The sequence below is a fragment of the Phymastichus coffea genome, unplaced genomic scaffold (genome assembly GCF_024137745.1).
Source record: "Phymastichus coffea isolate CEN01 unplaced genomic scaffold, Cenicafe_Pcof_1.1 PCOF00050, whole genome shotgun sequence".
Lineage (NCBI taxonomy): Eukaryota > Metazoa > Arthropoda > Insecta > Hymenoptera > Eulophidae > Phymastichus > Phymastichus coffea.
The window spans coordinates 1,779,995-1,794,890 of NW_026706861.1; the positions used below are offsets into that span (position 1 = coordinate 1,779,995).

Here is a 14,896-nt window from a genome sequence, read left to right on the forward strand (position 1 = left end):
CGAGAGAGAGGCGCACGCCGGAATGCCCCGGGCTACGCGAGACAATTGCCATGGCCGCGGGAATGCCGTGGGCGCGCAGAGGCGCCACGCCGCGTCGTCGTTAGCCGTTATGAATCGTTGGACCTTATAATGCCTTTGACGCGCCGCCCTTCCCGTAATAAGCCCTTTATCGCGCGCCACTCTGCGCCTCGCTGCCTTCGCTGCCACCCCGCCAGAATTGGCAGTGTTGTTTTGCTGCCGTTGTGCTCGAGGCTGCGTACACTGTCTTCATTGCCTGTATTTCTGTTAGTTACGCGCGCCCACCGTAACGCTAAGAAATTAAGCACCGGCTAAATTGCATTCCGTCTAATACGACCTCCTATCACGTTCGATATATTATTACACAATTTTTAACAGAGTGGCCAATTCACGTTCAAAGCCGACCTATCTTGGATCGAACGTTAATCATTTGTGAAATTCCATTTAACATATATCTGTACCAATCCGCATTCCTACCAGTACAAATGGGAATCGTCGAATTTCCGAAAAAGGAAATAAAAACTAACCATTCCCGATCGAATAAAGCTTCCGCTTGTAACAACTAGTGAGTAAACGCTCTGCATACTGTTAAAACCAAGCAGGAAACCAATCGTTTTTTTAACAGGAACGGCGGATAGAAAAAGAGCCTGCCGTTTCGCAGTTCATCGAAACCAGCGTGAAAATAACTCGTCCGCCGGCCGAAAGAAAGAAGAGAAAAAAAGAACGGCGGGAACGAGAGCGAATAAATCCTCGGCTGTCGGGAATCATTCATTCCATCAAAGAAATCGTAATACCAGAAAATCCAACGATTCCAGACGTCGACGACTAACTCCGAGAGAAATGACCAGCGGGAAGAATGCAAAAACACGGAGAAGAGGAAAAAAAAAAAAAAAGAGAGAAAGAGCTGTTGCCGCTTAGAGGGGAGGGTGAAAATGCGACTAGACGCGCTCCGCTGGAATGAGAATCTTGAAATATAGAGAGAAAGATAGAGACGACTTTGCCAGGAATCTGCGGCTTTTCGCACTGACTCGCGGAAAAATGCGAACAAGAAGTTGGATCGCCCCCAGTGCGATCGAGTAATTAAGCTTGTTTACGGTCATTGGGAAAAGGCAGTGCGCACGGGCGGTTTCCTCTCTTTGTTTACTGCAATTGCCCAGCTTCAATTAAGATAAGAGGGACTTAAACGCTTTGCGTCCCTTCGAATGATCGACGATATTGAAGTTCGATGTATTCCCAGCAGCTTTTTTCCGTGCGCACGATTGAAAATTGTTGAGTGCCATTTCCCCGGAATTTAGATTGAAACTTCAGCATCTGCCGCGCGGTATTGAAATAACCTGGAGAAGGTTCGCGGAATGCATCGATCAGACTGTACTCCAAATCATATTTCTGTAGAAAATATTATTATGCAATAAAATGTTGCAAGTAAATGTTATTTTTCAGCTGTTCGATAATATCAAGATCGAATCAAAATCTTCGCAGTAATAAAACCTAACAAAACTAAAAATCACATATTCTTCGGGACGATAATGGCATTATATTCATCGCACGAAGTCTTTTGCATATTTTTCATATCCACGGCGATTTCCAGTCGAATCCAAACGAGAGCGTGGCAATATCAGTTTCTGCTGCTTCCGCTGTGAAAAAATTGAGAGGCATTTCCGCTTTTTCATTCGGCAAACTTTGGCGTGCAATATTTTCCACTGGAGATATATCGGAAAAACGATTTTCAACACAATGGAGCGCTTTTTATTATCTCGCGCGAGCGAGATGTCAATTTGAAGAGCCAGTGCAAATAGAATGTGAAAATATTTAGCCGATGAAATTCATTAATGAAGTAACCGAGTTGAGTGAAAAAAACAAAATTCGACAAGCAATTGTTTCTAATCATCGACCCTGTCTTTCTGTTTTTCAGCCCCAGCAGTGCTTGTAATAAAATTCGAAAGTACATCTCGTAATGATAACTCGCAACTGCTAATTAAAATCGTATATCTACCGAGCCGTCCAAGAGGAGAACTTTATCACGAATTCAGCTGCGGATTGTTCGAATAAATTGATCAGAGAGAAAGCCTTTATAAAAAAATCTATAAAGACTGTAGCCCAACAAAGATACATTTTTATTTAGTCACGGCAAACGATAAAAACTTTACGACTAAACCTTTCTTCACAATTTACGCGTCTATCCGCCTGATTCATGAGATACAAACTTTATCTTTCTCCGAAAAATAAGTCCACTTTCGATCCTTTGCAGTCAGTATTTATGTCTATCAGACGTCTATTTCGACTTCTTGAATTACGCGAAAGATGTTTCGTAAAAAAGAAACAAGCGATTTTAGAATTGTTTATACAAAAGAGATATCTTTTTTAGAGGTTCACGATTGCGTTTGTTGGTGATCGACTGGACAATACGATTGTTCAAATTGACTAACACTCGATTAGTAATTTTATTGCCCCGAGTATTGTGGATCGGTGTAAAGAGATTAAAAACAGCGTTGTCAGTCAAAGTAACATTCTATTCAATCGCTAATAACGAGATCACACGCCAAATAATGTCTACTATCATTTGTATAAGATTTAAATCGCGATTAAAGAAAACAATGTTTCATTTATTAATTTTTTTATTTTACTATACGAAATATTACATTCTGCGTAATAACATATCAAAACGTGTAAGAAATTATTTTTAAAGATCGTGTTGCTTCAAATTACTTCAATTTTGACAATTTAAAATTTGAAATTCTAGTCTTGAACAGTCGTTGAAAATTACGTGTTCTACACAGAATAAGTTAATTGACAATCGAATTTGAAATAATTACATTAAATTGATTTACACATTTTATAAAATTATTTATCAATCGAATTTTAATTCCACTAATCTTAATTAAAATAATTAGTTTTTAATTTTTCTACGCTAGACCCTATTTGAACGTTATAGTGTTCGACAACTGGTTGATAACCATCATATACGAAAAATAAATCTATTGAAATTCAAATACTGGTCATTAGTTGCGTAATATTAATACTGTTAATGAATTTGCACAGATACATATGATGAAAAAAGGAAATAGTTTGAATATTAGAAAGAGGCTCCATCGTTTCAAACAATTATTGAGTATTCTTACAGATACGAATTTATAACTTAAAAAAGTAGGTCTATTATGTCTTGTATAAGGGTGACGTCACTGAAACTGTAAATGTTAAAAATTAAATTTATCGAATGTTATTATATAAGTTATTATCACAAACCTTCAATGCGTTTCAATTCACGTGTCTCGTTCGTAATTCGAACGACGCTATCATTTTTTTTCTTTTTAATACAATTATTTACAGCATTTTGCGAAGGAAGTTAGCAGGAATAAATCTTCGAGACAGACGTTTTGTTCGACTACTTTTTTCTTGTGGTTATTTTCTGAGTATTGCAAATTAAGATGACATTTCAAATGCACATATATTACCTTGACGTGTAAGTGAAGGTGTATACTATTGTAGAAATATTGAATTAAATATTATGGTATGATTAGTATTAACTAAAAATTAACAGTTGCATTGATGTTACACATTATATACGATTTCGTAGATCACATAAATTTAATTTGAAACTATTATAAACTAAGAATATTGCAAGGCTAAAAAGAAAAATTAGAAAGTAATAGTTAGTGCAGTTATTTAAAAATTTATAATTAGTCTATGAAAAAGTTCTCAATACATCAACGAATAATATTTATTATACGCTCACATAATTCATCAATAATTATAGAAACGAAAAACAAGTGTGTTCTAGAGCAATTTATTGTTAAAATTTTACAATGTTAGAAATAGCATTTTTGCATATATTATTTTATAGATAAAATATTTCGAGTATATAATTATTCTAATTAAGTACTAGGTATAAAGAATGAAAACGCAAACGATGCTTGTTATATAAACACATTTTTACATTTTTTTGCTATCCCACTAACAGATTAATTTCCAGTGCGCCAATTTCCATTCTATATTTTAAATAATTTATAAAGCCTAATCAAACATTAACCTAAAAAATGTACATTATTTTTCCTCACTCTTTTTCTAATATTATTAATAAAACGCGTCAATATGCGCTGCGTATTTAAATCGTGTGCCAAACTGCGATCACCTCTTCATGTTATATACTCGTGTTAGATTACAGTACAAGCTGAAGATGCAGTCAATTATATGTCGTCTACAAATTCTGGAAATTACATATATAAAACTTATGAACAGTCTTTAACAACTTTTTTTTCAACCAGTAACGTCCACGTTTTCTTCACATTATATTTCTTTGTCGAAATAACAGTTTAGTACGTGATTTAAATGAAATTGAATTTGTATCTTTTTTTAATATATATTTTGTTTTTTTTTGTATTGTAATCGAAAAGAATTAAAAATCTTTCGATAATTTTCACATTGGATAGTTTACCCATAAACGAAACGTCATTACTACAGTTACAAAAAGACGAATCATGAGTTTTCATAATTACATGAAATTTCTCGATCTTTTTATAGTATTTCATAAAAGAAATCAACAATAGTAGCAAAGAGAAACATCGATAGTTCCTTGTGAATCGAAATCGTAACACGCAGGGCAAATGCAGTGAAATTGAAAAAAACCACGAATTGACGAGACTTCGAATATTAATTTATTTGCGCAAAGAAAGAAGGGAAAGAATTGAGTAAAAGTTGGGAAGTGAATATTACTTGTTATTTTTCATAAAAAATTCGGCAGTGACAGATATATCCAAAATAACGAGGATGCAGAAGAGGCAACTACAGGAGTTGTTCTTTTCTTCAAAGTAAACAAATTTTGAGAGCTCGTCAATTCGTAGCTCATCAGCCCTCAATACAGGCACTTTGGCCCAGTGACATTCATCGCATCCCTGCAGCTACTGGGTGGAGCTCCATTCTCATCGTCTTCGTCATCGTTCTTTTTGCTATCCCAATGACTACTGAACGTAACATTACTTTGCTTAGCTATCTTTAACTTGTTACGCCGGTCATCACCGACACGTTGTTTATCTTGTTCTACATGCTCTTGAAGACGCTTACTCAGTGTCGTGATTTCAGGTGCATCTTCGATAGGCGTGTCAGTACAACGTTTGTAAAAGAGAATGTACGGTGTGTCGGGTGGCTCGAGACGCTTGAAATCCTCGATCGTTGTCTCGACGACTAAACTGTCACTGAACTTGTACCAACGTTTCTTTGAGTCGCACGCATAGGTCACGTAGTGGCCGTAGTCCATGCTATAACCTGAATGTACCACAGCTGCGTATAGCTGATATGTCTCGTTGTCGCGATCTAACACTGGAAGTTTTATCTCTTCGTCGTAAATTACCTTGCAGCGTAGTTTTGTTCGTAATCCACTGTCAGAGTCGTACCTACAGAATAAAACATCAAATATTAGTATGGTTTATAAAATTATTTTTCAAGTCGATATAGAGAATTGTTTTTTAAATAGATTTAAACAGATGATATTATTTTGAATACAAGACACTAATGATTCAAGTCTAATATAGATAACTACTGTACTTCTGTAGTATCATAAATTTAGTTTTTGAAGTAACAATAACAATAATTATAGCTATAATGAAGGACGAATATTTCTAAGACATTTAAAATATTTCTTATATATGAAATGTTTTTCTGCTATTTCATTTTTATATCAGTGCGAACAAAAGCATTTTCGTTATATATAACAAGCCACAAAGATGCATACAAAATCCATCTCATTGTTATTTAAATAACATTCTTAAATTATAACAAAATTATAATATAATAAATTGCAACAAAAGATTAGTTTTTCAGAATTAATTTAAGATTTTGTGTAAAATCTATACAATTTGTCGTAATTATTCTATCATTTAACTAAACTTAGTGGATTTTCGTTAAAAAAGTAAATTTAAAGTACCAAAGTTTCAAAAAAGATAATTTAACTTCTAATAAAAAAATAATTTAAAAAAATCTAAAACCAACTACGCACCTAAAATGCTTGAGCGTCAAAATAAGATGTTCAGGAGCTTGAAGAATCTTTATAATCCTCTGAGCATCGCGAAGACCGGCACATTTGTCGCATCGGTATTTATTATCTCCGGTGAGTTTCTCGGGCATAAAGTAATTGCACTTTAGTAGTTCTTGCACGCTGGTCGGTTCGCTGAATCTGAGATCTTCAAAGAAGCATAATTGCAGATCCCTGAACTTGTCAGTGTTGTGGCTTTCAGTGTTACATTCGTCGCACAGATATGTCACTTTCAGCTCACCACCAAAAACTCGGTGCACTAGGTAAGACGACAAACAAGTTGGCGAAGCTGATGACGAAGATGAATCTTCACCACCAACTGATTGAATACCGCTATCTGTCGAGTCAGAGTGCGAGTCTGACAAGCCATTCTGTGTCTGTGCCAACTCTTCACCTGCAAGAGAAACAATCATTTAGTTTAGCATAAAGACATTGAGGTCTGAGCAGTTGGTTTTATTTTTGGAAAATGAATCAGTGCAGAGTTTATTGCCTGCTCAATCGTGTTAGATATTTTTACGATTAACATTGTATTCTTTGTGACAAATACGTTTTGTTTACCCACGGGAATCATTTTAGCGACTTTTATTCTTTTCTAGTTGCATGAAAATATTATTTTTAGGGTTTAAATTATACACTGACTGTATTTTACAAAACATTTTAACCTTGAGTAAAATCGGCTAAGGATTGTGTTTTCCTTTCCAAACCAGCACCTTCACTTAAATTTTCTTCTGTAGTCCATCGAACCATTTTCCCATGCATCTCGTCATCGTTAATGGGAGAATTTGATTCACCTACGGCTTCTTCGACCTCCGTCATCTCGACATCCTCGATCTTTGCTTTCGTATTTATGCTTTGTTCACTGTTAATGTTCTGTGTGAGTGCGGATTTTTCTTGCTCATACATAACATCCAGCAAGTGACTAAAAATATATGAAATATGTGTAAAATAAGTCGTGAAATAAATACAAATATGAATTTATTTCCTATACTTACCATAAAAATTCCGAACTATCTTGCTGATGTCCAAGCATGAAGTAAGCCGGTCTGGACGCGTGTAAAATTTCGGTTGGAGCGAGAGAACACCTATTGGAATATTTCAGAAGAGCAAACAATTCTTGAAGATTCTTCAATACAGTTTGATTGCTCAAGTCATTTGTGGTCTTGTAAAGCAGAACTTCATGACAAAATTGTGGAGTCATTGTAAGAGCTTGTAAAACACTATTCATATAACAAGTGTTACCAAGATTGACAAGACCAACTTTACCAGTAAACCTTCTACCAATTCCTGTGCTTGTGCTTGGGTAAGAAATATCCATTTCTTCTGTTTCTTCAGGAATAGAAGCACTGACATGTGTAACATACCTTTTATCATTTTCGATGCTAGAGTATTTTACAATCCACATGTCTACAGTTTCACAAGTTGTACAAGGTGAACTATTCAGATGCTCCTGAAACCTCTTTTTGAGCACGTTTGCAGATTTTCCAATAGCTACAATGACGCTCTGTTTTTTCTCATTTACATCAAATCTTGTCTTATTTTGAAGATAATTGTTTATTTTATACATCATGCTGTGGTAGACTTGCAATGAAGATATATTTTTTAGTAAAAACACGATAACATTTTTATGTATACTGATTTCATAGAATTTTTCAGATTTCAAACAGTCTAAGAACATTGAGGGTAAAACTGTATCTGCTACATTCATAACTATTTTATTCTTGTTAAAATTCTGCAGACTGTTGAGGAACAAGGTAAGCCAAAAACTGAGATATTCCATGTCTTCTAAAGGTAACTCGGGTTGAAGTAGCCAGCGACACATACATGTCAACATATTGATGAGTCTTTTTTCATCTCCAAAATCTCCAAGAATAGTTTTTACTGCTACAATCATGTATTCACTCCAAAGCTGTTGAGATACAATTTGAATCGCAATAATCAAAGCTGAACTTGGATTTTCATTATCAATCCTCTTCAGGAAAATTTCGCACATCTTTTTCAAACATTCAAAGTTGATTTCTACATTTTCATTTTTTATGTAAATCAGGTTCTTAATAAACATTTTGATCTTTACGAGATCGTTGTAGTACTTTCTGAGGCTTTCTGGCTCTTTTGGTGGATGCATCCATGCCAATACTTCAATTATAGCAATGGCTAGATTTTTGTTGGACAAGTTCAAATATTTTTGATGATTATCACTTATAACCTCCAAAATATCAGCTAAGCAAGGTTTCTCCTTAAAAATAATCATAAAAATTAAGTGAATTATTATAAAAATATTAAAACTAGAAGAATAAATAGGTAAATAGTATTTTTCAAACTTATTGTTAAAAGAGGATTGTTAAAAATACATGAATTAATCAAATACAGCTAATCCAGATTACTGTAATAATTCTATACAAATATTTTTGAGTAAACAATGAATTACCTTAAATAATTGTTCGTAACGAAGAAGAAATACAGCAATATCATCAGATATAGGCTTGGAACTAAGTGGAAACTTGGAGAACCATGCGAGCAGCCTAGGCATTTCAGCGATATTCCTGATAGGAGTGTCTGTAAGTAATTTCCTTAAAATCTCATCGTAGTTCCTATCACATCCATGGATGAAATCCTTGGCACTGTCTTTCTGACTCTCCATTTCTTCCAATTCGTTCCATGCCAATTTGACAGCCTCTGGGTCAGCATGGCTGACAATCTCCTCGAGGCAGATGACAAAAGGATCTGAACCTTTCATGTTTAACATCTTTGCTGCTAAATGTCACCCACGATGTCACCAACGGTATGACGATGATGATAATACGTTCAGTCTACCGAAGACCAAGCGCATAGTTCGCTGGCTACACTCGGTCACCCATATTGCGAAAGGCCGACGAAGATGAGGATCCTCGATCACATATTATTGTACAGATTCCTGAAACCTTTCACTCGTTGGATAACTAGGCTTTGACTCTTATAACCTCAATTCTCGGTGACGCTATCCGTCGTGGAAGCCAAGTCCAACTTTTACTTGCTCACTTTATAACTTTTCGTCTCGACTACACTTGACTCGTAAAAACTGCTCTGCGTCTAACTAGGCGATCTTTCTCTCTCTCTCTCTTTTCTATCCTACTCACTTTATTGCCTCTTCAACTCTTCATGAAAGTGCATACAGTGCGCCGCCACTTGCGTTGTGCGTGACGTAAAGCAAATGAACGACCACAAACTGGTGAAGAAGAAAAAATTTTTTTGTCGCCCTTTTATGTTACCAACGTTGAAACTTTGTCGCCGTGCATGTTGTTACACTACTTGGAAAAATTTTCTCGAGTTTTTTACATAGCCTAAAAATTCTCTAGTTGAGTCATCTTCCTCGCATATATTCTCGCGATTCTTATTAAACGAAAAATTATAGCATTGTCTTTTCGAATATTAAAAACAGCTTAAATAATATTATTTGTAGACCGCGGCTGAGCCTGGCTGCGCAGTGGTTTTCAGCGCATTATTGTGTGGAAGTATCTGGAAAGGTTCTACCAACTATACTAACACCGCAAGCACAACAGTCATAGTGAAAATCAAGAGGTCAGAAGAGAAGACGACACGAGTTCGTTTATAAACACGAGGAGAATCGTGAAAGATCGATTAAAACCAACAAATTTTTGAATCCTTATTTTTTCCTTTGCTTCTACTAGAACGTACGATAATGTCTGACTGGGATACTGCACCAATTACTCTGCGGAAACGCATACCCAAGGCTTCCGCTCTTAAATCGGAGCAGGTAAACTAATGTATTTCCTATCTTACTTTACGCGCGGTTCTTAGCCTTTTTTGGGCTGTTTAATTACAATGCCATGATTTTATTCATGTAGGCGGTTAACGCAGCACGCAGGCAGGGAATTGCCGTTGAGACCCAAGCCAAGTGTAAGTGCTTGTACTGTTGCCTTATTTCCACGACTTTCTTTTGCACAGATGTAAACATGTTTACCACTTCTCTTTCTCTCTCTTTTTCTTCCTCCGATCGAGTGTATTGTTCGCGTTGTAGGCGAGGTTGCTTTTTTCTTTATTTTTTTCATCTTTCTTCTGTAAAATGATTAAGCATGATTTACAGTACTTGTACAATTTGTTGCGCGTATGATGCAATACTATTCTTGTTGAATTGGCATTACGATTAAAACTTTTATAGTTCGGTTTTCAATTTTTATTTTTATGAGATATTTTTACACCATTATTAACCTAATTTATGCTGTGCTGCATGTATAATTTTATTGCTTATATAATATTGTTTATATTTACGTGATTCTGTCCGCATTTAACTTCAAAATTAATTAAACCTTAATTAATTTTTTTAAGTCTTTGGTGACAAACACACAAGTCAATTGGTGTTGTATAAAAGGATTATTTTGTCATAAATGATATTACTGAAGTTCTCATTATTATTATATCATCTCAATATTATTATATATACTATTCAGCAATATAACTATTAAATAATGATCTCTAATTTCCAGGGGGTGGAGCAACAAACAAACAGCATACTACCACTAAAAACACAGCCAAATTGGATCGTGAGACTGAAGAATTGAAACTCGAAAAGGTTACTCTTGACCTTGGCAAATTAATTCAACAGGGAAGACAAAATAAGGGATGGTCACAAAAAGATCTTGCAATGGTGAGTAATGGTATTCAAAATGTTTTTTTATATGTAGTAAGAACATTAAAAATTTATGATTTATCTTTGAGCAAGTTAATAAATTGTTTAATTTTGCACCTATAAAAAAAATAATTTCTCATAAAAAGCTTGATTCACTAGTAGATGTATGGCTAATTTATGCCATATTTATATAGGTTATGTGAATTGTACAATAGTTCACAAGATAGATCCTTGTAGAGAATTTCTGAAGTTATAAACAACTACGTTGATAAATCAATCATTTTTTACACAATAGAAAAGAATTATTATTTATTATATCAGAAAAAATATAAAGTACTATAAAATTTTGAAACTTGATTTAACTTCCTAATGTCAAAATGTTTCATAAGTAAAACTTTTGATAAGTAGTTTCCATGAGAAAATTGAGAGAACAACATATAAATGCACTCTTCCTATATTTCAGAAAGTCAACGAGAAAACTCAAGTTATCAACGATTACGAAGCTGGTAGAGGAATCCCCAACCAGATGGTCATTGGAAAAATTGAGCGAGCAATTGGTATGAAACTAAGAGGCAAAGATCGTGGGAATCCATTACCAGCACCAGCTTCAAAAAAATAAATTCGGATGACTAAAAAACAATCTTTTTATCCTTTTAATTGTTTCCATGAAACAGTTACATGTTAAAAAAAAATAGTAAACCAGTAATGCAATCTCTGTTTTTCCTTTTGTTGTTTTGATATGCTTTACCAGAATATATTTATTACGTTTATATGTAAACATTTTAAAGTAAGGTAGCTTAGAAACAACTCATTATTGAGTGTTAGTCAACGGCTAAATTTCTATAATAATGTCATGCACAGACCACATAAGACAAACTAATTCTTGACTGGATTAGAAGGTTCATTATAATTTTTAAGAATACTGCGATAATAAAGTCTAATTACCTAAGTTTAACAAATTGTCTTTAATCAATCCTTATTAATCTCAAATGCTGTTTATAAAAACAACTAATTATGATAAAAAAATCATAGTATGCCAATAGAATTATTCACAATCTTCTTGATATTTGGTTTATCAAACAAGATAACATGCAATTAAGTTAATAATTATTTTATTTATAACTTTAATTTATCAAAAAAGTATTCCAGTATAAAGTATAATTTATTTAATTAGAAATTAAATTACAAAAATGCACAATGTACAATTAATCTTTTCTCAAAGCAAAGTACTGTTCTTCTATGCCATCCTTTGTAATAATGTTAATGTTAATACCATCACCAGTATAAATGTCTCTCTCAGCGGCAGATATGAACACATCTTTAACAATAGCTAAGGCTTTTTCTTTTGTTAGTGGAATTTTTTCTACATTCTCTTGATTTGCATAACCAATCTGTAAGGTTAAGAAGAAAAAGAAAATTAGCTTTAATATCAATATCAAGTATATTACTCTGAGATATACCTGATTATCCAACAATGGCTGAAGCAAAGCACCAGAAGATCCACCAGCTACATTATTGGATTTTTCACAATGACCAACAGGGTCATATCTATATATGACACCTTTACCATCATCATCAACTCCAGCTAAAATATTGCTTACATAGTATGGGAAAAATCGTTTGTGATAAAGCATTATGGAAAGCATCTGAGCAGCTGCTGGAGTAGACATTATTTTGTGGTGCTCATGGTTATATATCTGAAAGTTAATTTAAGGTTGCTGTAATTTAAAAAAAATAATTGATGGAAAAATAAAAAATTAGAACTACAGTATACCTGCATACGAGCAGCAATCAGTCTGGTAAGAGTCAAAGTATCACACCAACATCCTGAGCAACCCAAAACTGTTGTCTCCGAAAGTTTGAATAATTTTTTCTGCTGGCGTGTGTAAATAGAGAAACCAGTACTGAGACGAGTATCTGCTGCAATAACAGAAAAGTCATCACCTGCAACAGCAACAACACTCCTGGAAAACAATAGAATGTTTTTTAAACCGATCAGTAGGAAGTAATTTTAATGTAAATTCCATTCGCTCAATATCATAAGATTTATCTACAAGATTTTCCATGCATTAATGGACTAATTCAAAAGTTTCCTTACAATGTACTCTTTTTTTTTTAACAAAAAACCTCAAATTTTTCAAATTCAAACTATAAATAAGAAGTGTAAGGTAAATAGGTTAAATTGGAGAACTTACCCTCCATTGTCAGAATATGGGCTAAAGTGATGTTGAACGGGAGCTTGAACATCGTAATCAGGTAAATACCTCGAAGGATCTCTTTCGACTAGTGCCATTGTTATAACGAGGGAATAAACAAAGCGTTTAACAAACTATTGCAGGTTGGGAATGACAGTACACTTTTTCGGTGAAGGATTTGTAACTTGTGTCTGCTTGTGTGTGTACTCGGCGCTCGTTCAACTATGTAGCATATGCACGCATACATATTAATCGCAGATTCGTAGACAACTTCAACGTTACTGATTAAGCGGGAACGCTTATGGATTTAAAAAGTAACAATACCACTTTGAGAATTGGTTGACACCGTCAGAAAATTTTTAAGTAACTCGTTGGGTTATTGGTTGTTGCAATAAATTTTTTATAATAAAGTAAATACGAGATTAAAATTTTACTGTTGATATGATTAGATATGAACTTATACGTCGACGAATAATATTTTGTCGAACGCGCACTCCTTTAAGGGGACCAGAGGGTGTTTCGTAGTGAAAAATTAACACTTTGTTTATTGCCGCGTAGAAATCATTCTACTGAAGATATCGATGTAGGACTTTTTTCAGCTGAAAGTATTCTATATAAGCTTTCATTTTCTTTGTTATAAGTTCCAGAATAATCATTGTACACCTAATATGGACACAACAAAGACCAAGCTCTATTTTTCAAAAAATGGGGCTTTGCCACGCCTTTCTGAACGCCAGAGTGGACAAAAATCGTTTTGTGAGAGCTCATTTTTTTTGTTATAAACCGGACTATAGAATGAGCGGAGCACTTTTCTAAAAAAGATAATTCTTCCTATTTTTTGAGGATAATTTGCAAAAAAAATTTTTTTGAAAAATTAAAATTTCATATATTGGCTCAAAAAAATAGGAAGAATTATCTTTTTTATAAAAGTGCTCCGCTCATTCTGTAGTCCGGTTCATAACAAAAAAAATGAGCTCTCACAAAACGATTTTTGTCCACTCTGGCGTTCAGAAAGGCGTGGCAAAGCCCCATTTTTTGAAAAATAGAGCTTGGTCTTTGTTGTGTCCATATTAGGTGTACAATGATTATTCTGGAACTTATAACAAAGAAAATGAAAGCTTATATAGAATACTTTCAGCTGAAAAAAGTCCTACATCGATATCTTCAGTAGAATAATTTCTACGCGGCAATAAACAAAGTGTTAATTTTTCACTACGAAACACCCTCTGGTCCCCTTAAATATTGATCGATACATTGTCGTAGTTTCTCTTTCTCGAATACTTACCGAGTACTCTAATAATAATATGCGTAGCTCAAATACAAAAAAAAATTATTCATCTATCAATACAACCGATTTTGGGATTACCCTAATTGCTCCACTGTCGTTTATGAGATTGCTTTTTATTTATTTATCGTTAGTCAATACATACGCAACTTTCTAAAAAACATATTTACATAAAAAGTCTCCTTTGAATTTTACACAAATTACTGAATAGAAATTAGAAATTTATTCATAAAAAGAGTGTCATATTCACTTTCCCTTTGACTGATATAAATTTTTAAGACTTGATAGGAATCAACATGATTTTATATTTACTTTCAATTATAACAAGCCTAGTAGTTATAATATTGACTTTTTATTTATTAATTTGAAGCTTCTGATTTGACTATTTTTGAACGTCTTCTTTATATTCGGTATTCTATTTACATATCATAAATACCATGAATTGCAGCAGCCGACTAAAGTATTCGTAGATTGAGTAGTAAGAGATTGATTACGTTAGGCGTACACGTTCTAACGTTCTAAAATAGACCTTGTATGGACTCGGACAGCAAGCAAAAAAAGAAGCCAGCGAGAAGGGCATCGCCGAAAATTCAAAACAACCCCTGGAACCCTCCCACGTAGGTTGTGCGCTCCACTCGAACGCAGGCGCGCTATCACAGAGCGAGTGTAACACGCGGAGCAATCAATATCACGCCTCCTCCCACCCGAAGAGGGAACAAACAGCCGAGAAAGAGAGAGAGAGTAGCGGA

At 34.3% G+C, this 14,896-nt stretch overlaps 3 protein-coding genes across 5 annotated transcripts; 1 reads left to right on the forward strand and 2 right to left on the reverse strand.

Moving 5' to 3' along the window:
* Window positions 1-2,679: 2,679 nt before the first annotated feature.
* On the reverse strand, window positions 2,680-9,398 carry LOC131665354 (ubiquitin carboxyl-terminal hydrolase 35). 3 transcript variants are annotated; one of them, XM_058937205.1, is made up of 5 exons: window positions 8,469-9,398; window positions 7,036-8,273; window positions 6,706-6,962; window positions 6,008-6,437; window positions 2,680-5,405 (listed from the first exon to the last, which is right to left on the reverse strand). In XM_058937205.1, exons 1-5 carry the CDS (start codon window positions 8,784-8,786, stop codon window positions 4,868-4,870), a joined length of 2,781 nt encoding a protein of 926 aa, XP_058793188.1. In that variant the 5' UTR covers window positions 8,787-9,398; the 3' UTR covers window positions 2,680-4,867. The 3 variants fall into 3 exon arrangements, with proteins under 3 accessions (XP_058793188.1, XP_058793189.1, XP_058793187.1); XM_058937206.1 differs by having other exon boundaries at window positions 6,754-6,962; window positions 7,036-8,276; XM_058937204.1 differs by having other exon boundaries at window positions 7,036-8,276.
* Window positions 9,399-9,574: 176 nt separating this feature from the next.
* LOC131665355 (endothelial differentiation-related factor 1) lies at window positions 9,575-11,626 on the forward strand. Its single transcript, XM_058937207.1, has 4 exons — window positions 9,575-9,794; window positions 9,886-9,937; window positions 10,525-10,685; window positions 11,131-11,626. The coding sequence occupies exons 1-4, from the start codon at window positions 9,720-9,722 to the stop codon at window positions 11,284-11,286; spliced, it is 444 nt and encodes a 147-aa protein (XP_058793190.1). The 5' UTR covers window positions 9,575-9,719; the 3' UTR covers window positions 11,287-11,626.
* A 160-nt stretch (window positions 11,627-11,786) lies between these two features.
* Window positions 11,787-13,070, reverse strand: LOC131665351 (proteasome subunit beta type-1). Its single transcript, XM_058937200.1, has 4 exons — window positions 12,863-13,070; window positions 12,442-12,631; window positions 12,128-12,364; window positions 11,787-12,058 (listed from the first exon to the last, which is right to left on the reverse strand). Exons 1-4 carry the CDS (start codon window positions 12,958-12,960, stop codon window positions 11,873-11,875), a joined length of 711 nt encoding a protein of 236 aa, XP_058793183.1. The 5' UTR covers window positions 12,961-13,070; the 3' UTR covers window positions 11,787-11,872.
* Between the last annotated feature and the right edge of the window lie 1,826 nt (window positions 13,071-14,896).